At 48.2% G+C, this 24161-nt stretch overlaps 1 protein-coding gene across 7 annotated transcripts in view; it reads left to right on the plus strand.

The window, feature by feature from the left end:
- Inpp5a (inositol polyphosphate-5-phosphatase A) overlaps window positions 1–24161 on the plus strand; it is a 186826-nt gene that overhangs the window by 133578 nt on the left and 29087 nt on the right. For all 7 annotated transcript variants that reach the window (XM_031388695.1, XM_031388693.1, XM_031388691.1 and 4 more), the window contains one exon: window positions 12182–12266. In XM_031388695.1, coding sequence (XP_031244555.1) covers window positions 12182–12266 — 85 coding nt within the window. The remainder of the gene's footprint in view (window positions 1–12181; window positions 12267–24161) is intronic.

Here is a 24161-nt window from a genome sequence, read left to right on the forward strand (position 1 = left end):
GTGTGTGTGTGTGTGTGTTTGTATGTGTGTGTGTATGTGTGCTCAGTGTTTGGGTGAGTGTGAACATGTTTGTACATGTGAATGCACACATGTGTTGTGGGGCTTGTACAGGGCAAATTCGTATATGCTTTTCTGTGCCATAGATCAGTGTGCCCCTAAAGTAAGAGGCAAAAATAGGTCCTCTGGACCATGGTGCCACTGTAGGGTGGGGCTGGGACCACTGAGTCCCTTACCATGTCTCCCTACAATGGCAGTTAGTAAGCTTGGTCTATGAGCTCCTGCTTCATGTGCCTCTGAAGCAGTGCTGTATACAAGGAGTCAGAAGATAGTCTCACTCCTGTGCCACCATTAAATAAGCAGCAGCCTGGTGACCTCTGGAGGCCATGCCATTACACAAGAGAGGTCAGCCTAAGGTCCTTCCACTGGTTCCTTTCCTTTGTTGACTTCTCCCTGTCTCTAGAGTAAGAGAGGGCATCATCTTGGTCCCTGCAGAAGAACCTTAGATATGGGAGATGGGTCTGATGCTTCTCCTATTGTTGCCCCAGTCTGGCACTTGTCTTGCAAATCTGGTCACTCTCTTTCATCTGAGGTAAATTGAGGTAGATGCCTGTGCAGGTGCTGTACCAAGCCTGAAGCCTCAGTCAGCATCATCTACTGTGGAATACAGCTCAGGCAGTTGGAAATGAATTCAGGTGCTTTGCCACATCAAAATGTCCAATTCCTGTCCATGCCTGTCTTCCCCACAAGGTCTGTGAACCCAGGCACCCTCATCCTTTGGTTATCCTCAAGTCATTCTTCCTGACCCACGACACTTGACCAACCCTGCTTTCAAGTGCCCTCTGCTATGGGCCCTGCTTAGCTATGTTTGTGTGGAGGCACCATGGCAGTGTTGCTCACTAGCTCCTGGAGTAGAAAAATGGCTGATGCTGCCCCCATCAAGACCAGACCCCACAGATGGCACTCTACTGATACTGTCTTACCTCAGGGTCATGTGTCAATTTCAAGGAGATTGCCAGAGTCTTGGGTAGGTGCCCTGACAGGTCCATCTGTGGTGGTGGTGTGTTCCTCCATGGGGCAGCCTTCCTAGGCTAGTGCATCAGCAGGCAGCCTTCCTAGGCTAGTGCATCAGCAGGCAGCCTTCCTAGGCTAGTGCATCAGCAGGCAGCAGCAAGGGCCTGGTCTGTGTCATGCTTCCTGCTGTTTGCTCCATGGCCTGTTTTCTGGGACCTCCCAGGGAGCTGGGAGCCAAGAGAGACCAAATGTCCATCAGTCCTGGTGACCATGGTCAGCTTGTCAGTGTGGTAAGGCATCAGAATATGTCATTGCCCTACACCACCATGCCTCCAGCCTCCAAAAAAGCAGCCCCTGGGTCTGGGGGCCACTTTTCTGCATCTTTGCATTCCAATGAATGGCTTCTGTGGCGAGTTCAGCCAGCCGCAGATCCGGACCTCCGCAGTGTAGGGCTGGGCTGCTGGGCACAAAGGGGCACTCTGCAGGAGTGGTGAATAATGGCCCGCCCTTTCATCGGGAGGCTAACCTTTTGGCAGCCACCAGCAGACTGCATTCTACTGTGCTGATTGGGGAGGACAATGCTGTACTGGCCTTTGAATGGACACCGCCACCAACAGCGCTGTATTCACAGCAGCACTGGGAACCCTGTGAGCATTGTCTGCAGGCCCCACTGAGCTGCAGGAGACAGTGAGGAGGCTGGGATAGAGAAGCTGGCTTCTTGGTTTAATCTCCCTGTCCAGCCTGTAGGTCCCTGTCTTCGTCTGAGATGAGAAGTGGGGGCATTAGACCCAGGGATGAACAGTCTTGCCTCCCTGTCCACAAAAGAGAAAGAAAGATGGTATTAAAACCAAGAGGCACCAGTATGTCATAACTTTCCTCCAAATCTAAGATTATTTTAATATAAATTATAAAGAAACAAGTCCAAGGGTCAGCTCTGACACACTTCTCCAGAACCTCAGCTGTGAGTGGTCTGCCTGCCTGCCTGCCTGCCTGCCTGCCTGCCTGCCTGCCTACCTGCCTGGTTTACTAGAGCCAGCACATGCAAAGACACCTGACACACCTGGGAGCCACCAAGGGGCTGAGCCCTTGCTGAAGACTGCCTTACTTCACATTCTTTCTTTTTCTTTGTAGGTCTGTTTTGCATTGTTTATTTATTTCTTTCTTTTTCTTTTCTTTTTTTCTTTTGTTGTTGTTGTTTTAGAAAGGAACTTACTCTGTAACCTAGGCTGGCCTGCAACTCACAGCAATTCTCCTGTCTCAGCCTGGGTGCTGGTATAGTTCTGGTGAGCCACCGTGCCTGGCCTGGCTAGCCAACACTAATTGTGTCAGATGGTAATGTTTCTGTTTTGGGGTAATTTATAAGGTTTTAGCTTTAAATATCCAGTTATGAAAGATTTTTAAACTTTTTAAGATTTGTGTATTTTATTATTTATGTGTATGAATGCTTTGACCAAATGTATATCACATATGTGCCTGGTACTCATGGAGGCCAAAAGAGAACATTGGCTCTCCTGGGACTGTGAGCCACACTATGGATTCTGGGAATGAAATCTGGGTCCTCTGTAAGAGTAACACGTATCCTTAACCACTGATCCTACCTTAAGCCTAAAGTCATGTGTGTGCATGCAAGTGTATGTATGTGTGTGAAGGACTTATTTTGTCCTGAGACAGCATCTTTCAGTGTAGCCCTAGCTGTCTGAACTTGCTTTGTAGACCAGGCTGGCCTTGAACATATAGAGATCTGCCTGCTTCTGACATCTGAGTGCTTAGATTAAAGACATGTACACTGTTATGAAAGATTTTAAAAGAAAACCCATAGGTTTTGTAAAGAGTGTGCCAGGCTCTGAGAAATTCAGGCAGATTCAGAGGCCCAGGAAGTTGGAGGCATCTGTGCTAGGGCCAAGGGATGCTGGGAGGCCTTCACCCTCCTGTGGCCCAGGAGGTGCCTGCACTGGGCACTGATGTGATGCTCTAATTGACACAAGGTTAGCCCTTTGGGGGCATCTGGGGTGACTAAACCAGGACCCTGAGGCAGCAACTGTGAGCATGCCCTGAAACCTTCCTGACTGCTCAGCCCATGAAATGAGATTTTTTTCTGCCAAGTGACAGGAGCCTTCAGTGTCCTCTTTGAAATGTGGCCTAGCTAGTTCAACAGAGACATTTTTACATTACAACTGTGAAGCCCTGGCATAAAGCACCCCTCTGTCCCCCCATTATTTTCTCACAAACACAGTCCATTGTCACAGTGCTGAAGTTAATTTGATCAACATTGGGACATTTAACTTTTATGTCCAGTGAAAAGAGTTGTTTCATGCTCATTTTGGGCATTCAAAGGAAATGATTGCCAGAAAAATAATGTTCCTCTGGACAATCCGGAGCAATTAGTTTCCCAGGGAGAGGCTATGTGACGCCGGCTGCCACACAGCCCCTCTTTGTCGCTTTATGGATGGTCATCCGTCAGCTGTCAGGCTGCTCAAAGACCCCTCCAATCTAAATGTTTCTCTTTAGGCCGTTCCCAGAACTCGCCTTGCTGTTCAGTGAGCAGAAGAAAAGCACTGCGTCTCTAGGCAAAGGCGAGCTCCCTGCTAAGGATCTAGGTCACGCCGGAATGCTCTGCTGTGGCCGGCACAGAGCTGTTGCTTGCACCTCATTTACTGCCCACTGCCCTGGAGAAGGAGTGCAGGTGTCTTTGTGGACTGTGCCTATGGAGGCCTTAGGGCACTCACTGTCCGGAGCTCACACTGCACAGCAGAGTTCCCATAGTGAGTGATGCTTGCTCTGTGAATCATCAGCCTGAAAACCTAAGGCCTGTGCCAGCGTTGCCATGAGTTCCCTCGGGAGCATGGAGGCTAGAACATGTCAAGTCCAGTCGCAGTTGAGTGAGCTGGGCCTGTGAGGCCAGTGTCTCAGGTGATTGATGAAATTTGCAGTATGTCCTTCATTTTATAAAAATGGATTCAGGCACCCAAAAGCGTATAGAGCTGTGATGGAAAAGCACCTACCTCTAATCAGTGGTTGGCGTGTGCATTTTGCCCTCCTCTCTTCTGAAAAATAAAACCAAGTTAGGGACCATTAGTGCCCTGTGTCTATATCCTGAGCCTCTGTGGCTGCATAGTACCACCTGGATGTAGTGTCTGCATTCTGTCACATGCTTCACTGCTTCTGTCTTATGAGAGCGCACATCTTTTTATTTTCCGTGCCTCAGGCTTAGGTTGTCATACGTGTGTAGTTTTGGTTTGTGTTCTGTGCATGCTTGAAGAGTGCCATGAACGGCTTTCTGACCCTCAACCTCCATCTTCAGCATTTTGTCTGCTCTGGTAGCATCCCATCAGCTGCTTCTTGGTGGGTCCTCATCGTACTCTTGTTGAACCTCCCTTTAGAGGGTCTCAGTATCTTACTAAAAGGTGCCTGCCCCACTTAACCACTTCTGGCCAATCTTGGGGAGGCAGCACAGTTTTTCTTTCTCTACAGCTGGTGAAGCTGAGCATTGCTTTGAGTGCTCATGGGTGTCTGACACTTGAGGGGGCTCAGTTTCTGGAGATCTTCAGCTGTGGTTTTTCCTGCCAGATGATGCCTAAGAAATAAAGCATCGACAGGAGGCTAAGGTTCTTCCATGTAGCCCTGTGGCTTCTGTGTAGCTAGTGGAGGTGTCTTGGTGTTGCAGGGGTGGATGGGTGAGGGGAGTACATTCAGTATCTAGATCTTATACTTAGAAAGCAAATAAGAATGATGAGTGCTAGAAAGAGAGGCCAGCCCTCTAGTCAGGGGTGCAAATGTGAGGTTTGTAATCCTCATGCTAGGGGTACACAGTGGGCATAGAGTTCTCCCAGCAGCTGAGATATTATTTCAAAGTGGAACATGCATCATCATGGAGCCTGGCTTTGGCAAGGTTGGGAAAGACTAATGTGGGTATGGCCCAGGATGCTCCTAGCACACAGTGAGTGTCCAGCACATTGCCAACAGGAGGGAAACCTATCCCTATCCAAAGGAAAGAACCCATCTCTCAAAATTCCACCAATAATTTCAGTCTTGACTGGAATTCTGGGAAAGTAGGTGGAGTCCAAGTTACAAGGAGCATTGGTCAATAGCTTACAGAGTCTAGGTATGTTCCGTGTCTTATTTGCCTGTCCTGCTGTCCTTTTGTCCATAGCTAGTGCCCAAGGGATGGACACTGTCCCAGGGAGCTCTGGATGCTGCAGCAAAAGGCTTCAGACAAGACACTCAACTTAGACTCATTTCCTGTGATTCTAGAAGCTGAAGTTTAAGCTAAGGGCAGCAGGCCAGGCCCTAAAGATGGCTTATGGACACTGTGTCCTTGCATGGTAGAGAGCCAACAACTCTGGGGCTTCTTCCTGTCATGTCAGGTCCCCTCTGACCTTCTTAACCTCCATGACCTCCTTAAAGACCCCTTCTCCAATGCAGTGACGCTGGGTCATTCCCTAGAAGGAATTCATGTACCAAGCTTGGACCACATTCAGGAGGGAATCAGTTTTCATAGGCCAGGATTGAGATGGTCACTCATTCACCAGAACCACATGGCCCAGATTGTCAGTGTTGTGCCCCATGGTGTTACATGGTCCTGTATGGTGTTACAGGCAAGAGCCTCAGAGTACCCTGGGCTTGATGGCAACTGCTGGAGGAACAGGATGGTGTGGCAAGAAAGAAAGGTGTCCACATTGTGAGGGTACTGTGCTTGGGGACCCAGTCCTCAGTGAGGACTGTTATGGTTGCTAGGACTAGACCTGAGGTCCTGTGAGCAACCCCAAGCCACAGGTGTTCTGAGGACCTACTACTGCCAGGGTTTTGCCTCTTTGTCTCTGAAGTGTTCTCTCTGATATCTCAGTCAGACCCTCTGAATTGAAAGTCTCCAGGGTTTCAGGCCTCATGGGGCTAGACCTTGTCACGAGCAACACCTCCCTAGGGGTTAGGTGAGGAATGAGGGGCTTTCAAGTTTCAGGCTGGTCACGCCATTTATTTTGTTGGATGAATTTACTTTTGTTCAGTGGCTGAAGCACACCTGTGAAAAGCTGGTCACCAGATGACTTATGGAGAAGAGAAACTTTTAAGAAATTAAATTACTCTCAAATAATTTGGGTAATTTAGCCATTTTATATTATCCATAATTTTGGCTACTTAAGATTATTTGATCAACAAACATGATCTGTCCCATAGTTGAGGACAAAACCAACTTTGGTTGATCTCTAAGTTTATATAGACTCCATAGTTAAGTAAAAGATTTAACATCTCAGTGACTGGTTGAAGACTAAAGAGGGAAAAAAGCTAGTTTACCAATGTGTTCTATGCACTTGAGTATTAGGACTGACAAGCCATGGCCAAATCCACCTTTGCAGCTCCTTGGGATGAAAAAGCAAACCAGCCGCATGCAGGTTTCATCTCTTATGCCGTTTAGGATGTTACAGTGGTACTCTCTGTAGCAGGGAGTGGCTTCAGTGACCATAGAGATCCTCAGCAGGTCCAAGGCACCTCTGGGTGCAGATGTTATGGAAGTGACTACAGCTGAAAGGGTAGCTTTCACTGCGACTTTCCTCAGAAGTCAGGAGCCCACTGCATTATGGGAGGTAATGTCCTCAGATGGGGAACAAGGCCCCTGGCCAGATAGAGAAAAGACATCCTTCCCCCAGTGGGGCTGTCATATCCTGGAATCACCTGTCAAACAAGGACACCATTTCCAGGCCTAAAAAATTGATTTTTATGGCTCTTCTTGTAATTCTCTTTCTGAATAAGGCACATGATATTGATGTGGACCTACTTTTTAATCATAATAGCTACTGACAAGGTAATTAATTTTAAAACAACTCTTTTTTTTTCTGGTCCAAATGGCACTATGTAGAAATTAAAAGTGAGTGCTATGAGGGCCGCCGGCCTGGCACTCAGGCGATTGCCTCGGCCCTGACAGCCCCTTTATCTTGCTGCTTCTGTGCGACCTTCAGAGATGGGTGTTGTTATTAATTGGCTTGGGCTATTATATCAAAAAGAGCAGGGCAGGAAAGCATGATAAAGTTTAGGTTTTTAATGATAGTCTTACAGGAATCAAGACATGCCAGTTAAATTGCCTTCCCGGGTCATCACAGGCCCAGTATGGGCCCAGCCAGGACACATCAGCACCTCTCCTGTGAGGAATGGCCCAAATGCAGCCTTCTCTCGCTGCACACACACAAATCTAAAGTTAGTGCACTCAGCCTAAACCTGAAATAGGCTTTTAAAATAATTTACCTTAACATGGATTCTGCCTTTTGATTAGCCAAGTATGTGTGCACTTCTATAGTTGATGGATTCTTTTCTTTCCTTTTCTCTTCCATTTGTTTTATTTTTGTTTTTTGTTTGTTTGTTTGTTTGTTTGTTTGAGACAGGGTATCTTTGTGTGACTCTGGCTGTCCTAGATCTAGCTCTGTAGACCAGACTGACTTCAAACTCACAGAGATCTCCCTGCTTGTGCCTCCTGAGTTCTGGGATTAAAGGCATAGTTAAACCCAGCCTGGTTGACTGTTTCTAAGACCAGGCCTTCATGCTGCTTCCTAGACCTTTGCTTTCATCGCATCAAAACTTAATATAGTCTATTGTATTCGATGCTCACACTAGTTGATGAGACATATCAAGGCCCTGGCTTCTACTGTCCCACAAATGAGCTTGTGGATCCACTTGTCCACATAGACACACCTTAGTGTCCTGTAAAGTCACTTCTCCCCGTGATGCTCTTACACTAAGCTCCGCTTTGGCCTGTTCCACACTCTCTGGTCTATGGGTACCATTGGCCTCCCAAGGGGCCTCAGCATAACCTCTGGGCAGCTTTTAGTGCTAGATGAGTGGTTTCTGACTACAAGGAAAGACAACATGCCCCTTTTCAGCTCAGAGCTTGAGGTAGTTTGTGTATACCATACTAGAAGAGAGAGAACCCTTGAGAGTGAGGATGTAGTAGAAAGGTATTGGGCTCAAGAAATCAGTGCTGATGAACGCCAAGTTAGCCCTCCCCTGTGCTCTGCCCACTAGTCCTTCAAAGCCATCCCTCTTTCTAAATATGGATGCTTGCCATGAAGTTGGATGTACATGACTGCAACCTGTGCACATAACACACCAGTGATATGCCTCTTACATGTTTATAGCACGTGCCTGAGTGGGACATGGCTTCGGAAGTGTATATGTCACTTCTGTAGGTATACAAAAGAAGTTTAGATCAACTGTAATATTCACTCTCATTAAGAGAAATGTAAGTAGCCAGGTGATGGTAGCATATACCTTTAATCTCAGCACTGAGGAGGCAAAAGCAGGTGAATCTCTGTGAGTTCAAGGCCAGCCTGGTCTACAGAGAAAGTTCCAGGATCATACAGAGAAACCCTATCTGGAAAACAAGAATGAGAGAGAGAGACAGACAGAGACAGAGACAGAGACAGAGAAGAGACAGAGAGAGAAAGAGAGAGAAGAGAGAGAGAGCAATGTCTGTAATTCCTGCACTCTGGGGACACAGACAGGTGTTCTAGGCCAAGCTGGCCTTTATGGCAAGACTGCCCAAAACGGAATCAAAGAGCAACAGAAAAAACACTAGTGGACTTCGCTAACCCAAAGTCTTCATTGTTTTCAGTGTGGTTTTCCTGAAGTACATGAGTGTTATGTGGCAAGCATGTGGAAGACATGAGTCTGATAGGCTTTTTTTAAAAAAAGATTTTATTTTATTTTTTATGTATATGAGTATACTGCATCTGTCTTCAGGCACACCAGAAGAAGGCATTGGATCCAATTATAGATGGTTGTGAGCCATCATGCAGTTGCTGGGAATAGAACTCAGGACCTCTGGAAGGGCAGTCAGTACTCTTAACCACTGAGCCATCTCTTCAGCCCTTGCTGGACTTTTTTCTCCCTTGGTGATACAGATATAGGCTAGATTAGACCAGATTAAAAGTAGATAAAGACAGGTTTATTATGATGCAGCTCTTGGGTTGGTTCACCGATCTCACAGGTGGAGATCAGTGAAGTCATGCATCCAGGCTAAAGCAAGGGGGGTTTATATAGCTTAGGTGAGGAGTGATGATGTGCCAGCTAGGAACTGGGATTGTGTCCATACATGGTCAGAAACTAAGCCCCTGGGCAGTACTCTTGGGTGGGTTGCCAAAAATGAGGAGATGAAAAGTAATGACATAGTAGCCTAGAGTTTTCTCCAAGGGAGTGGGGGAGTTTTCTCTGTGTGGGTGGGGTTGGGGGAAAGAGGGCATATGGGGGTTCCTAGTTTGTACAGGGATGAGCTGGGGCCCCAGCCTAACAGGTTCAATGTTCTCCTGCATTTGTGTAGGTCTCAAGTGTGAAACTCAGGTCTCCAAGCTTGTACAGCAGAGCCATCTCACCAGCTCTGTTCTTGTGCATTCTCATGGTAGATCTTCTGGATTACAAAATAAAATTATAGATGTTTAGACACAGAAAGTGTTTCTGTCCAAATGTGATAGTGTTCGCTCCTGCAGCAAACACAGGCTGGAGGTTTGCTCTGCTCTGCTTTGTCTGTCTTTTATGAAAAGCAGCAAGGTAAGGTATTTATATATGGCACAGTGCCATGGGCACAGCACTGTGGGCACCAGAGTTGCTAGTAACCCCTAGCTCAGTCCCTACTATTGCATCTTCCCTCCCACGTGTTCTTTAGGATTCTCCAGCTCTCACTGTGCTGAACCAGCCTGTGAACATAGAGGTCTATTATCTGGTCTGTAGAACATTCCCTGAGAAACGGAGCTGACTCTGTCATGGAACCTGGCTGCCCAATTAGCTGCCCAACTCTGCCTCCATTGAGAGCCTCTGATGAACCACTTGGGAGGAGAGGCCCAGGCCTATCTTCAAAGAGTCCTCTATGTCCAAACCATGGGAATCTCACAGCTGTACCTGGCCCCAAGCTGTCTGTCTCAAGTGTCTGCCCATCTCTCTCCCCCATCCCCTGAGAGGATAGCAGACTGGCCACAGTAAGGAAGGAGAGTCTAGGACTCCAAAATGAAATCAACATGTTAGAAACAGGTTGAGCTGTCAACTACCAGTAGCTCTTTATAAAAAGTCATATGAATCAAAGGTATATAGAAGTAAATGTTTATTTTAAAATCTACTGAAAACAGGAGGTATCTCAAAAAAGCCCCATGCTGACCTGTACCATGTGATGTGAGGTAGCCTTGGTATATTTAATGACAGACCAGTCAGCCTTGTAGGAAAGTTAGAACAGAGACTATACCTTGCAGACTGTCCCACAGCTGTGGGAAGAACATGAGTGGGTGGGACAGAAGGAGCAGCAACAGACCTTAGGAGAGAGCCCACAACGATGGCCAAGCACAGGGCCCACAGGCCACAGATCATAGGGTCAGAGTCCAGTTCCAGGAGAGAAGACTTCTTCTTAGCCTGGGCCCGTGGGCAGGATTCTCTGTCCCTCAGAAGCCCTGGCAGCACAGCACTTGCCTTCCTCACAGGCGTCTGGCTCCCTCCCAGTGACTTCACTGCCAACCCAGGGCTTGGATGCCCTCATGCTTTCACTGCAGACCAGTGAACAGCAAGTCTCATGCGTTTCACATCACACATGGGCCTTCCTAATGGGCAGGGCTTCAGTAACTGCTACTGTCTAGGGTTTCTGGTCTATAGTACCCCTTGCAACTTGAGTTTGGCTCTGGGACCTCTTTCCCCCAGGGCTGCACCCCTGTTGGTACTCCTGCGGACAGTAACTCATCTGTAACAGAGTAGCAATAACCAGGCCATAGCAGGACACATTGGGCTTCCTAGTAGGCACCAGATACCTGAGTCAACATAACTGAGAAGGTCTGACTGATTGCTGCCTAGTAACCAAGTCTTCCCCCCTCCACCTTCCTCCTCCCCCCTTTCTCCCCTTTCCTCCTCTTCCTCCCCTTCTTTCGTCCCTCCATTCCTCCTCCTCTGCTGCTTCATGTGCATGTCATGTATTTGTGTGGTGCATGGATGAGTATGAGCACACATGCGGAAGGCAGAACAAGGTGTGACGTGTCTTCCTCTCTGAGTCTACCTTGAGACAAAGTCATTCACTGAATTGGAATTTGGCAGCTTAGACTCAGCTGGCCATCCAGGCAGCAGGCTTTCTGGTCTGCCTGTCTTTACCCTCCTCAACTAAGTGCCAGGGTTATAAGCACCCACAGTCACAATGGTTTTTAAAGTAGATGCTGGGGATTCAAACTCAGGTCTTCATGCTAATAGAGCAAGCCCCTTCACCCAGTGAGCCATCTCCCCAGCTTATCAAGGTTATTTTATTTTATTTTAAACATGAACCTGTCCCTTGTTCTACCTTGGACTTTGTCACAGCTATGTTACCTCATGGCTAAGGCTGGGATGGCCAGTAAATTCTGCAATAACTACTGGATGTCCTCTGCCTCTAGACAGAACTCACACTTTTGTCCTACTGGTGTCTGGCCAGTGAATCCTGTGCTGTAAGTGGTCCTCATTTCACTTTCAAATCAGAAATCAGGACCACTTACTCTGCCTCAGCAGCAGGAGAGTTGTTGATTAGCTGCCATCATCTATGGCAGTTGGGAATCCTGATCCCTTCTCTAAGGGAAGCCGCTATGTGTCCTTCTGCCAGGTGTTTGTGTGTTTGGATATATTGGTGGGAAAAACTCTTCATCAAGTGATTGTGTTTGGAGAGAATCTGTGGAGAAGGTTTTCAGCAAAGCAGCATGGGCTAGCCAGTGTACTATTACAGGGATTCCTCACCGTGTGTGACTTACAGGCATCAAGGCAGCATGGGCTAGCCAGTGTACTATTACAGGGATTCCTCACCGTGTGTGACCTACAGGCATCAAGGTGGGTGTGCCACTGCAGTGTTAAGAGAACTCATGATATATAAGGAGGGGTAACTGGGCAACTGAGGCAGGGTCCTGCTGTGGCCGCAGGTCCCACATGCAGACATAGCATACCCGTTCCCTAGGACAGTGTCTAGTCCTGTTTGTACTGCTGATTTCCACATCCTTGTGGCCAGCCAAGAACAGTTGGCTACTGTTTGGTTGCAGTCTGCCGATGATAGCCTTTGTGCTAGGTTTTAGAATGCAAGAAACAATCGTAATTTCTTTGTGGCAGGAAGCACTTGGGAGCATGGTGGAGGAGCTGGCCCAGGCCCAGTTGGGTCGGTCAGCATTGCAGCACCAGTGACCACTGTCTCCATCTCTCCTCCCAGAATCATCGACCAGCGATTTGAAAAAGTTTCCTACTTTGTCTTTGGTGATTTCAACTTCCGCCTGGATTCCAAGTCTGTTGTAGAGGTAAGCATGGGTTTCCTCCTCAGCTTGGGCATTGGGTTTCCTTGAGGCAGAGCAAATAGTGGCAGAAAAATGCAACCTGTTTAGGCCCCTTCCATGTCACTATCCTCACTGATGCTGATGTTTTATGTAAAATGTCTTCCTGGAGAAGTATTTGTGCTGTGGAGGGGGTGGTGTGGTGTGGTGGTGTCTGTTCAGCCAGTCAGTCATTACTAACCTTAAGAACAGGCATCCCTAGCCGGGGAGTGGTGGTACGTGCCTTTAATCCCAGCACTTGGGAGGCAGAGGCAGGTGGATTTCTGAGTTCAAGGCCTGGTCTACAGAGTGAGTTCCAGGACAGCCAGGGCTACACAGAGAAACCCTGTCTCGAAAAACCAAAACAAAAAAACAAACAAACAAACAAAAAACAGGCATCCCTGGCTGTCTGCTGCAGACTCAGTGTCCCTCATAGAAAATAGCCTGGGGAAACCTCTGTGTCCTGCCACATCACTCTGTCACTCTGACATCTGCAGAGCTGGGGAGTGTTAGATTCTGGGCTGGTTCCCACTGGGATTTCCACTGCTGAGTCCTCATCAAACACTAGGAAACTGGTTGTTCTACTACATGTAATTAATTGAGGCTCTCTTAGTTTGGGGAACTCCAAAGCTATTGACTACTGTGGGAGCTCCAGGCTGGGTGCCAGAGTCCTGGAGTTCCTAGAGTGACTGCAGCTGGCAGACTTTGGCCCCAAAACAAGTGATACAGCCTGAGGTTGGAAGGAACCCATGCAGCTAGGGTATCCTGCTAAGGGAAGCGAGTCCTATGGTGCTAGTTTAAGGACCAGATTTCTCTGTATGAGGTCCATGTCTGCCACCAGATGAGTGCTTGCATCCAGAGCTCTCAGATAGGTAACTGGGTACCTGGTTTCTTGCAACTGTATCCCACCTTTTACCTTTCATGTCCTCTCTGCCCAGGACCTTAAACACATGTGGCGACACTAGATAATCCATGTGCAGGAGCTACAGTAAGAGCAGCATGAAGTCATGCAATACCTCAAATTACTGTCTTCTCATTAGTAGTCTCCGTTCCAAATATTGTCACACATTAATCTTCCATACTCAGTGGAAAATTATTTTTTAAAGACAGAGCTGAACAGGTGTCTCCCTTTGGTTGATAGAAATGAGTGATGTGCCATTAAAATCCTTCTGTGTTTAATTAAGCTGAGGGTACCTCATCAGGGCAGACCCATGGGATACATTTTTGAACTTTGTAGTGCAAGAGGTCTGTTAGATGACCAGTGGGTTCAGGGGGCTTCCCTGAATATTTAATAGGTTCAGTTCTTATCCCTGGATGCTCCATGGGTAGTGGGAAGAGGGGATCCTAGGTGTTCAGTGGGTAGTGGGAAGAGGGGATCCTAGGTGTTCAGTAGCTCCTGGTAGCAGGACTTTTTTTTTTTAACTCCTCGTTCATACATTACATTCTGACCACAATTCCCTTCCCCCCACCCCATTTCTTCTCTCCAACAGATCCATTCCTCCTCTGTTCCCCTCCCCCAAAAAAAGCAGATCTCCCAGGGATTTCAACCAAACATAGCATAACAGTAAAATGAGGCACAAATGCTTATATCAAGGCTGGACAAAGCAACCCAGTAGGAGGAAAAGGGTCGAAAGGGCAGGCAACAGAGTCAGGGGCAAACCCTGCTCCCATTCTTAGGATTCCCACAAGAACTCCAAGCTAGCCAGCCATAACGTATATGCAGAGGACATAACTCAGACCCAGGCAGGCTCCATGATTACCTTGACAGTGCATCTTAGCCCAGCTGTGGAGGAGGAAGGAACAGGTCCTCCTATGGCAGCGCCTATTGCAGTTGTACCCTCCTGCTGGCTTCTAGCATCCATTCTCATTCCGATGCCAGAGCCTGAAAAGGGTGGGAGTAAGACCTGCCTGCCTGTGGAAATCTCTCTCACTGTGTCCAAAGCAGTTTGGAGTATCCCAAGAGGCAGGGTCTCCACTGAAGGTCCGAATTCCATTCAGGTAACAACCAGAGGCCAAAGACTCATTTCCCAGACCCCCACTCTCTTGTTCCTGAGTTCTGAGCTGAGTTTCCAGCTTGCTACTGGAGGCTAGCAGTTCTGCTTCACACAGTGGTTTCCCTACCTCTCCGGGAGCTCTACTTAGGTAGAGAGGAATAAATGACTCTTAGAAGACCAACACCAGTAGACTCAGAGCTGCTTGTGGTTGGGGAAAGTTCAGAGAAACTTCTTCGCAGTAGACTCTTCCTTCTGGGTGGAACACAGAGAGAAAGCCAATATGGACAGACTCATGGGATTCAGTTTGGAATGTGCTAATGGGCACACTCCGAATATGTCCTTCAGGGTGTGTGTCTGTGGGAGGCTGTCTGGGTAAGTGGACATGTGGATATTCCATACAGTAGGCCTGTGTGTAAAGGAACTCACCAGAGCCATTAGCTTCTCTGCCTGCCCTGTGTCTCCTTATGGCACCTGGGCAGAGTTGCACAGCTTTGGTTATCATCAAAATGAAGCCAATGAGTGCCCAGGAGGTCATCAGTCTGCCCTATACCACATAGCTTCCTGTTAGCATCTAGGCAGAGCTGTGTCAGCTACTTTGGTGAGCTGGAGGCAGGGAAACTAGGAGGCCAAGTGATGGTGGGGCTGCAACAGGTACCCCTGCATGGTGCATGGGAGACACCCTGTCCTCCAGCTGCCTCTCCTTTGCTATGGTTAGAGCATGATGGGTACTGGAGAATGGTCTGTGAGGACTTAAGAGAAAGCACCAGATCTCACCTTGCTACACAGGCCACCAGGGGCGGAGGGCTTTTCTCAAGATATGAATGGATGGTTTTGTATTTCAGGGGTGCCAGCTACTTCTGTAAGCAGTCAGGGTTCTCAGAACCCATCAATCGGTGTTGCCTTCTGGTCTGTCAGAGGACTGTTGGCCTGTATAGAGATCTGCTGAGTGTTAGATATGCCTGCCGCTCTGACTGGGCTGCACTGGCCTCATAGAAGGCAAGTTTATGTCACCTGCTGGCAGATGCATCTGCAACGCCACCCAGGTCACCTGCAGTCTTCTGATTCTAAAGAAGGCACTGTTCAGAGAGGTTTCCAAGGGGAAGTGTCACAGACCGGGATTTCTCGCGGGGTCCCTGTTCCGCGGGACAAGGGATTCTGGCCAGGTGGGCACGGGATTCGGCTTTGACAAACAGACTACACACGGGTGGTGTAAAATCTGAGTGTATTTCTTTAATAATGACATGAGGCTTTTACAATCATTGCAAAAGAGAAATGGAAAAATCTGGCAGCTCAACAGTTGAGGTACCTCTGAGGCTATCTGAAACATACTGGGTCTAAAGCAGCAGCTATCTCCTCTGAACTGGTGCTGCATCCCCCGGGCCCAAGTGCTCTGGGCCCGGGGGGCTGCGAGAGATACATGAATCTGAGTCTTAGCCCACCTAAGCTCTAGTGCTAGTCCTACATGTGAGTCTAAGTCCTTCTTCTCTCAGTCCTAGTGCTAGACTGAAGTCACGTAGGCAAGCGACCCCCACATCCAAGGTCACCTGACTTCTAAAAGCCAGGTGTAGAGCAGGAGGAAGAGGGGTAGAACCCTCTCTGTTGAGGTATTCTTATGCTAATTCTTTGGTTCTTGCTAGAGGCAGGCAGAGGAGAATCTCAACCTAACTCTTTCAGCTAATGTCTTGAGTGAGAGAAACCTTTCAATTACTCTCTAGTACTTAAAACATTAAACTAGGATAGTTGGAAACATTGGTGAAGGTCAGAAAACAATGTCCGAATTTTCTCTTGCTAGCTGTAAGAATATGATATCTTGGTGAGTTCCTAGCACACAAGTACGAGGACATATCTGGGCCACCTCTGAGTTTGGGGTGCCAGGCAACAATGCGGAGGCAGGAGGCTGACTTTCCTTGAAGTTTTCGCCTCAAATACCGCCATCACTCAAGTGTGCGTGGCAGGGAAGGTGGCTTCTGAGAGAGGGCTCTCTCGAAGTTTCCTACTGCAGTAGAAGTCTCACTGATACAGCTGCTGGCCCCTTTCCTGGACATTGTCCCTACTCATGCCAAGCAGGTGTCATTAACTACTACAGTGACATTGCTGCACCATCCCTTCCAGGAAGCATGGCCCTGAGCATCCAGGCAACTAAGGAGCCAGATTTCTAGTTTCATTTTTCCCAGGCTTTAAGAGCCTAGTGGCTGGGCTAGCCTGTGCCAGGCCTGTGTGAAGTTTTAGCACACATACAAAGATCTTTGTATTTGAAGAAATGTCCCCATGGCTATCATATTGAACTTGGATTCAGCTTCTTCACCCACAAAGAAAATGACTTTATTCATTGTGGAAACCCAGTTCTGGAAGGCCCACAGTGCAAGGTCTCCAGCCAGAAACCCAATTGGTCTTTGTAGCATTTCACCCGTGGCACTGTCCCACTCAAGACAGGGGGCAGCACTGATCTGCTGTGCAGATTCCCACAGAAGGAGCAAGCAGTGTCTCCAGCAATGGGGAGAGGACCCAGCTGGAGAGACTACACAGAGGGGTCTCTCCAGCTACAAGCAAGGTGTCCACAGTGTCAGGTTTCTTTGAAGCACCTGCTGTCTTTGTGCCAGTCACCTCCAGGTGTTAGGTGACATGTAGAAACAGGGATGTATATACTATGCACTCTGGGCCTGGGCCTCGCCTGAGGAGAGCCTGTTGTGGCCATGTGTCTGTTGTAGGGTGTTTTCCTTATGCTCGCCCTTGGCCTGCGTTTCCCGTGAGGGTGACTGGCATTGGTGTAAGTGGTCATTATTGGCTGTGCTGGACTTTTGTAAGCAGCACCCTTTCTAGTTTCCTTCGCAAAGCCACTGGGGTGGGACAGGATAGCCTTGGTGGCTGTAACACCCCCAGGGAAGCCTCCTCCTCAGGTTGGTACCACCGCAGGACATTGAGGTCATTTGGCACTGGGCACTTGCTGTCCTGATACGCCACCTGATGACTGACTCTTCCCTCAATCACTGACCTTGGTGGCCATCTCTTCCCACTTTCGAAGCCTGGAGCTCCTTCTCCCTACTATTAGTCTGGCACTTGCAAAGGAGTGGGAGGGATCAGTAGTTCTTACACAGACTATCTGCTCAATAAATAAAGGAATATGCCTTAGATCTGCATAGTAATTCCTGGAGGGGTTTTGAAGCTCTTTAAAATTTATGGATAACTGCTTTTCATTCAGCCAATAAAGCATACTATCACATTTTGAATATACTTAATTATGTAAGTAAGCAAACAGTAAAAAAATATGAAAAGCCATTTTTTAGTATAGATTTTTAAGCTCACTTGAAACAAAGCCTACTCAGCTCAGGGATTAAAGACCATGTATCCTTGTTTCCAGCCCAGTATGAATTCTGTGGCATGTGGTCCCACTACCTGCCTTGAGAAGCCTGTCCCACCACACTTCCCAGGCTCACTGTTCTGTCTGCTGTCTTGCTCTATTACATGGACTCTTCTGCCTCCACCTCACCTAGGACAACCTGTGGACTCACAGGAGTCGTGCAGCCCAGCCAGACCTTGCTTACTGGAGCATAGCCTATGGTGACTTCTGTGGGCCTTCGACTGAAACCCCAGTCCACAGACATGGCCACTCAGAGTGCTGGTCCTTCCCTCTTCTCACTTCTCCTTTATGGAAGGGCCTCAGATGCCTCAATATACATGTCTGCAGAGCAAGCGTGGCCCAAGTCCTCTTAGGAATTTCTGTACCCTTGTTTCTGCCAGGTCACCTCCAAGTGACTTTCATATTTCTAAAAGACAGAGTAAAAAAAAAAAAATGGGAAGAGTAAGAAATCAGAATAGTCACAGGCAGACGTAGTCACAGGAGAAAGGTGTGCTGCTCAGAACACAGGATGCCCTGTAGAGAGGTGTCCTCTGGGAAAGCTGTCCCAGGCCTGAGATACCCAACACACTGGTATGTCATTCACCGGCGGCTTACCTCCCAAAGTGAAAGTGAAGGTTGATTTTCAGTGTCTGGCACAGCCTAGACTCTTTGCTTTATTTTCTTAGGCCACTAGATCCCCACCCAGAACAGGGCCCCCTCAGTGTTCCTGTCATCCTGGACAGTCAAGGAGATCCCAGTATTTCAGGGAATATGGCCCATTTGATAGCCCTGCCTCTTGGGGTCTCACGCCATCACACTGGCTGGCAAGATTCATCAGAGGTTAATTAAATCCATCTCCAAAACAATGAAAGGCCAATGAGCTAAGCCCAATCTCAGTAAATTAAACACATTAAATGCAGCCATTGTTCATCCTGCAGGGGGGCGGGCTCAGGCTCTAGGGTGCCTCCTGGAAGAGACCAGCCTCTAGGCTCTGGAAGCTCTTGGAGCCTAGTAGAGACCTGCTTGTCACTTGCAGTGAGGGAGGAGTGTGGGGATGGGATGGGAGGGAGGCCTGTGAAAGGGGCTCTGTGTGCAGGCACTGCCCCAGGAAGAGCAGCCTCTTATGTTTCAAATGCAAATTAATGCAAACATGCTTGCAGAGCAGAACTGAAAAGATGATACTGTGATCAAATTTGGCACCGCTTAAGCCATAATTAAAACATACACAAATTAAACACGATTATCCTGCCGTGTAACAGGATCACGCGCCATTACTCTAATTAATAATGCAGCCTCCAGCACGGTCCTGCTGCTGGGATTGCTTGGAGGGTATGTTTTATGCCTTGCACAGTGGCAACTGGCAGCTGGGTTGTTCAGCTGGCCATGGTGACGCAAAGTGACAGTGGTGCCAGCCGCGCCTGTCTCTGCATGGTCTGGGCTTACCACACCTGCTGTCCATCACCTCCCTATCAGTGGTGATGATAGATGCATTTTTGGAAGCTGGTCGTCTTTTTCAAAATCCTGTTGCCAGTTGCTGACAGCTACATGCTTAGGTAGGAGCTGTGCCTGTTTTAGAGCAGGGCCCAGTGAAGGCACCACTGTCTTAGCAGATGCCTTCCTGGGACACAGTGTGAAGTGGCACTGAGGTGGCTTCAGTGTTGGCTATGCCAAATATGAAGAACACTTCAGAGGTTCCCCAGTGTCACACCCACCGTGTGACCAAGACCATTGCAACAGCAAGCTAACTTAGCCTGCCTGATATCCAGGCACTACTGGTACCCAGGAGCTCTTACAGTGTCAGCCAGGGAGGTGACGTTGCTCCTGATTATTACTTCTGATGACTCTACAGGACCCCATCTGAGAATCCCAACTGTTTTTGTGTGGGGTCCAGATGAAGTGCTGACTACCTATGGTCATTGGGTCCTTGTCAGAACACTCTGTGTGCCCTCGTGTGCGTAGCCCACAAGTTCTGTGGGCATGTTCTAGGCCCTAGCAAAAGGGAAGGACCTGGGCCCGAGTGTCTACCAGCATATCCTCAGGGGCTTGGTGAATAGGAGTTGCTGTGGCAACCATGTCCACCCTAATGTGTATGCAGCTATGTAAATTGGCCAAAATGAAGTCCTGCTCCTCAGCAGTTCAGTGTTAGCCTTGGCCTTACCCTCGCATGCCTTGGCAGCCCTTTGTGATATGGAGCTTTGCCTGTATTATAGAGAGTGATCAGTGGTCATTTAAAGCTTGGGCTTCATGTGAAGTGGGCACTGCTATGTTAGAGCCCAGGAGAGTTCCCACAGACTCTTCAGGACCTACTTTACCTGGTTAGCAGCCCCTAGAATTCTATCCTAAGTCAGAGGACAGGCAGATCTGCATCATGGCCCCCAGGTCCTGTAACACTCTGTACACTCAAGTTAGTCCCCTGCAGTGAGTCATAGTGGCAGCCCTTCTTCCTCTCTAGCCAGGGCTCCCTCAAGCCCAAGTGGACATTTTATTCCTTCTTTGCCTGCAGTAGACTGTGCACTCAAGTGACAAGAAGCCTGGGGCTTCAAAGAGGGTGCACACAAAGTACCACCCAACTTGAGGACTTTGAAAAATAATGGCGGCAACAGAACTCCTAGTTAAAATCATTAGATAGATGTTTAATGACTTCAGAAGGAGACCTCAGGTTGGATCATTTCTGAATAAGGTTGGCAACATCAGCTGTACTGCAGTAAATTATAACTAGAGTTTAGACTTTATATTCAGAGTATTTACTTCTATGAAGATCAACTTGAATACTTTAATTAGCCAGTGATTCTACTGTTTTACTATCCCAAGATTCTATTAGGGTAGCTAGATCTTTGGACTCACTGGTCAAGGAATTGTCTGGCTGCATACTCATGGCCTGCTGCAGCTCTAAAGGTCTGTGGGGACTCTGTGCTCTGCTTTCTCTATCCTTCCCAGCCTTGTGAGCCTGGGGCCATCTGGAAGGAGTCCTGCTGCAGGTCTAGACCCAGCTAAGACAGAGCATAACCCACAGGGGCAACACAATCTTGTGAGATACTTCTCGGCTGTGGGTGCTCACACAAATTGTGTGAGCCTTGGCTTATGCCTATATTCCTATAAAAGTAGGTCCTGTCTTACCTGGGTGTGGTGAACAAGTCACTCAGGCTTATGAGTTGGACACTAAGCATCAGCTGCTACAAAGCACCATTTTGGGAGAAGAGATGACAGGGTATTTATGATACTCTGTTTTGGATGAGCAGTTGCCTTGGTCCAGCAAGGAGAAGGAGAGTGGATGGGCCTCTGTGGCTACTGATAGACAGCTCCCCAAACAGCATCCATTGCTGATGCACTTCAGAGAACTTTGCACAGCAGGCCTTTTGCCCAGCCCCATGACCTACAGTAGGCCTCCTGTGTCAGGTAGAACCCCATTCTAAAAAGCTCAGGAAATATTATAAAATCCTGTCCCTGGTTTTGCTGAGTCATTCTGAACTGCTGGCTTCACTGAGGGTGGACTGGTCAGCTGCCACAGTCCTAAAGCCACCAGCCCACTCCCTGTGCTAAGGGAGGCTGTCTACTGCTTTGCCTACCCACTCAGTGACGCACACTTGAGCTATTTGAGAGTTATGGGACACTCAGGTGTGGGGTCAGGAGGGCACTTTATGTGCTATGCTTTACTAGGTACCTGAGAGGCCACAGATCTGGCCCTGTGGGCCTGAGCTGCCACAACTACAGCAGTGACTGCAATGCTGGTGTGCAGATCTGGCCACAGAACAACTTCCCTATGAGGCAAGACACCCGCTGACTCCTACCTCCACTTTAAGGGAAATGAAGATGTGGCTGGGCTAACATTGAGAAGGTGTGTGTATCTGTGTGTGTGTGTGTGTGTGTGTGTGTGTGTGTGTGTGTGTGTGTGTGTATGTATGTGTGTGTGTGTGCGCGTGCATGTGTCCCCAAGGTAAGAAGAGTTGGCAGGGTGAATTCAGTACTGTCTGTATATGCCATTTACTCACAAGTATTTGTCAGACACAATTAGACCTGGTGCAGATTTATCCTTGCCAGCTCAGTGGTGGCTTTTACCTCTATAAGGAAGGCAGTGTCTTCTCCATGTAGTATCCTATGGATTTAGATCCCTGTTCTCTGCCACAGAGCAGCAGTCGAGATGTACATCTCTTATATGTGTGCTGACTTCTGATTGGGGTGCAGTTTATGTCAGAGAATTTGTCAGGATATTATCTTCATGTGATAAATGCAAGTTTTAAAATCACCTGTTTCCATCTGGGCGCTATCAGTTGAGTGACCTGCCAAAACCCCTTATTTTCTGCTCTATGATAAGATTTGAAACAATGCACATAGACACAAGCTGTCAAGGAGCAGTTAGACAACACTTGGTTGTGCTTTTAAATTCAGGTGGCTAGCCCAGGACTCTGGCAGACTATGAGGACTATGACAAGTTAACAGTCCCTGGTGACTGTTTCACAGTGGCCTGCATCTAAATCTAGAGATTCATCCACTGTTTTATTGGTGAGACAAGGGTGTTCTGGATCTTAGATGCCTGGCTTGCAGGCTCATAGTGTCTAAGCACCCTGCATTAGCAGCAGCAGTAGAGGACCTTTTTGGTTAATATTACCAAGGAAATATTCCAAGGAAAACCATTCCGCTAATTTAAAAGTATATTATGTAGTAGAATCTAAATTTATATGTTTAATATTCTAAGAGAACTAACTTTAACCTACATAATGGTTATTCTCTGAGTCAATTCTACATTTTCTGACCTTTGATGTGTTTCAAGGGACATCTGCATGGAATTGTCAGCATGGCTAGGAACACTTGGTAGGAGTCCTTTCCTTCAGGAGAGCCTCAGGCTGGCTGGAAGCTGGCCCATACTCTATTTCCCTGACTGGAGTTGAACTAAAAGCCTGGGATGGGAAGAAGATTGAAGCAGGACGGGTATCTTCTGCACTGTGTGTGACCACCATTCCTGGGAGGAGCATGTCATAGGCTCACATGCTTTTGTTAAGGTCCTGGCTACACCTATACTTAAGGTGCTGGGCCTCTTTGGCACTACAGTTTCTTGCCACACACCAGCTTCTCTCTGGCTGGCTGTCTAGAGTGGTCCAGGCTCATCATATGGGCTTGAGTTGTTTAACCCAGAAAGAAGTTTTCTTGTTCAGGATACTTCCAAGCCCATCATACCTACAAGTCACCCACGGTGAAAGCAGAGCCTTCATTGTTGGTGACCTGTGCCCTTCTGGCTGTGCCTCTGACCCTGTGGGGCCCCTGTGCAGAGGCTGTGCGGTCAGAGAGATTGACAGTCACCTGCAGAGCAGGCAGAGGCTAGGAAGGCAAGTGATCTCAGCGCAGCTCAGGTTTCACGGGAAGCTTGTTCCCAGATCAGCTGCCATGAGCACCTGCAGATACCCACCTGTGCATGCCCCACAGCCAGCAGTGGCACTGACTGATTAGAGTTCAGATGAGATGGGATATAGGTGCCATATTTGTAACTGAATATGGATACTGAAGGGGTCTTGTGAGTGACAGCAAATGTGGGCAGAGTCAGGGGAGCCTCACTCGACACAAGCAGTTCTGTGTCCCTGTGGCTTCCATCCCTGCTCTATGGATCGCTTTGCCCAGGAGTTCAAGCTTTCCTCAGAGTTGCTGCCCCATTCATAGCACAGGGGGAGGCAGCACAGCTAGTCCAGCTTCACTCCCTGCCCTGCCCCACTTGATCTGAAATGCTGCCCCTCGGTAGCTACATGTGATTTAATTGTTACCTGGAACCCAGAGTTTCTACATGGTTTCCCTGCCGTTAGTCTCCACTGTTGTTGGAAGTCTTGGAGATTGTGATTTAAAAGTCAGTAAACTGTAGTACTGTGAAGTAAAATTCATCTAGGAAATAGAGAACAGACTGTGGTGTGGGGCACACAGTTCACATGGATGTGAGGGCCCCGTACAGCTCATCACTAAACTTGTAATGTTGGTCTGGTCCTGACGGGACCCAATAGCATGCTGCTGGCACTGGCTTTCCTCCTCACTGCTGAAGACACTCTTTTAAGGCTCATTTCTTTTTAAAATATTGGCTTTCAGACATTCCCAGGAACATCTGTGTGTGGCTGAAATTTGGCCAGCCACAGCCACAACCACCCCTCACCCTTTTGTCCCCAGGCCTTTGTTCCTGATTTCACGCTATCAGAGGGTCTGCATGTTTTCGTGCATGAAGTTGTCAGAGGAATAAAGGCTCAGGAGCAGGGTCATGTTTAGAGGATGGGCATGAAAAATTGGTAAGATGTATCTCTAAGCCCACCCACCAGCTGTTGCCTGCAGTAAGCAAAGACAGGCCCATGTGAGGAGCAAGCACCCGCACTATACCTGAGTTGGTCCAGCCTGAGCTCCACGCCTTCCTCCCAGCAACCCCACTTCCCTTCTTTCCCTCACCATTCATAGGCACATGCAAAGCCTATGAGTGCCAGGCAGTCCATGTGCCTGTTAGTCAAGCACCATTTTCAAGAGCAGGAGGCCACTAGCTGCTTTTTGGATGCAGACAGACTTCTAGTTACAACACAGAACCAGTCATCC

The sequence above is a fragment of the Mastomys coucha genome, unplaced genomic scaffold, assembly GCF_008632895.1.
Source record: "Mastomys coucha isolate ucsf_1 unplaced genomic scaffold, UCSF_Mcou_1 pScaffold21, whole genome shotgun sequence".
NCBI lineage: Eukaryota > Metazoa > Chordata > Mammalia > Rodentia > Muridae > Mastomys > Mastomys coucha.